The sequence below is a fragment of the Apis dorsata genome, unplaced genomic scaffold, assembly GCF_000469605.1.
Source record: "Apis dorsata unplaced genomic scaffold, Apis dorsata 1.3 scaffold_1135, whole genome shotgun sequence".
Taxonomy (NCBI): domain Eukaryota; kingdom Metazoa; phylum Arthropoda; class Insecta; order Hymenoptera; family Apidae; genus Apis; species Apis dorsata.
The window spans coordinates 78,750-80,428 of NW_006264233.1; the positions used below are offsets into that span (position 1 = coordinate 78,750).

A 1,679-nucleotide genomic window follows, 5' to 3' on the forward strand; every position below is an offset into this window, starting at 1 on the left:
TTATAATTTTTGATCTATGCGTTATATAGGGATATTTATAAATTTTCTGAACTATCATTTATTTTACGCCATCTTAAATATGCCTTTCTGATTCCTTTTCGTTAGCTATACACGTGGTGAGTCTATATTTTTCGTTTATAATATCGAATATTAGATTTTTTATTTATTATATAGTTTAATAATAGTAAAATAAATATATAGTTTAATAATTATGAACTATTTCTCTAAAAATAATTTAAAGATTTAATAATTTGAATAAATAATTTCTTATTTTATTTAATAATTTTATAGGTTAATATATAGTTATCAATTTCCAAAATTGTATTTCCAATATGTATTTATATAAATAAAATTATTATAAAAATTTTAATATGTTACTGTTTTAGATAATTCACTATGTCGTCTCATTTAAATTGGATGATTATCCGTAACAATAATGCGTTCCTCTTAAAAAAACGCAATATTAACAAACCATTTTCAACGGTTTGTACATGTTTTATTAAAGTTATTTAAAATTTTATTTTAAATTTTTTTTCTTTATATATTTTTTTCATTATTTTTTTTGAATCTTCTTTCATCAATTTATAAATTGATATATAATATAAAATTTTAGGAATCTAACAATTTGACCAATTTGAGTAGCTACCGTTATTCTGGTTTGATTCATAGAAAAAGTGTTGGTATTGTTGATACATCTGATAAGAAAGGATTTACAGTAGTTTATAAAAAAGCTAAAGCTATGAATAAGCCTGCAAAAGCTACAGTTCGATGCACAATGAAAGCTGGAGCTCGTCGTTCTTTATATAAATTAAAAAGATTGCTTACAAAAAATAAATATCGTGTAGATCTTACTAAGGTAGATTTATTTGAAATATAAGATAAAATTTGTTTGTGATAAAGATTTAAAAAATTTATCAATATGATAAAAATGAATTATTTTTAGGTTGCATTACGTCGTGCTAGTGCTGTGTTGCGCTCCCAAAAGCCTTTACCTGCTAAGAAGACTCGAACAACAAAAAAGGCTGATTAATTTGTATATTAATAAATATACATTTTAATATAAATTTACAGATGTGATATATATTGTAAAAAAGATTTATTAATTGTTTATCAATTCTGAAATTTTTTTTTATGTATAAATTAATTTATTTAATTGAATTACTATAAATTAAAATTTAAATTTAAAAGCTTTAATATTAGTTGATATTTCTTCTTTGCAATTATATCTAATATATTTATTTTAAAAGTCCTAAACAAAAAGATTATATAAAGTAATTATATATAACTATATATATATTTGAAAGGTAAGTTATATAATTTAATTATTTTAAAGATGTATATAAATAATAGTTATATTTTTGATTTCAGCATTCATAAATAGAGGTTGGATAAAAATCATTTTTATGTAAGTATGTTTATATTTGTTAATTTTCTTATAATAAATTATAATTATTTATTATTTTATTATTTTAATGAATTATTTTGTATATAATTATCATAATTATTTTTATCCATTAAGATATAATAATCTATGAATATTATAATTATTTATTTTATTTATTATGCAGATTATATTAATATCTGCTAACTGAAATCTATATAAATTAGAATATAAATAAATAATATATTAAATAAAATATTTTTATAAAGATTAAAATAAAAATTAAGATACTAATTTT

At 18.5% G+C, this 1,679-nt stretch overlaps 1 protein-coding gene across 1 annotated transcript; it reads left to right on the forward strand.

Annotated features, from left to right (window-relative positions):
* Positions 1-7: 7 nt before the first annotated feature.
* LOC102677137 (60S ribosomal protein L28) lies at positions 8-1,060 on the forward strand. The gene is made up of 4 exons (XM_006624817.2): positions 8-116; positions 387-483; positions 614-856; positions 944-1,060. The coding sequence occupies exons 2-4, from the start codon at positions 397-399 to the stop codon at positions 1,028-1,030; spliced, it is 417 nt and encodes a 138-aa protein (XP_006624880.1). The 5' UTR covers positions 8-116; positions 387-396; the 3' UTR covers positions 1,031-1,060.
* The last annotated feature ends 619 nt before the right edge of the window (positions 1,061-1,679 follow it).

Excerpts from the sequence above, each read along its gene's own strand:
- LOC102677137 (XM_006624817.2), top strand. The coding sequence starts at position 397 with ATGTCGTCTCATTTAAATTGGATGATTATCCGTAACAATAATGCGTTC. Across the intron at positions 484-613 it reads TTAACAAACCATTTTCAACG|GAATCTAACAATTTGACCAA; the intron begins GTTTGTACATGT and ends ATAAAATTTTAG. Across the intron at positions 857-943 it reads ATCGTGTAGATCTTACTAAG|GTTGCATTACGTCGTGCTAG; the intron begins GTAGATTTATTT and ends AATTATTTTTAG.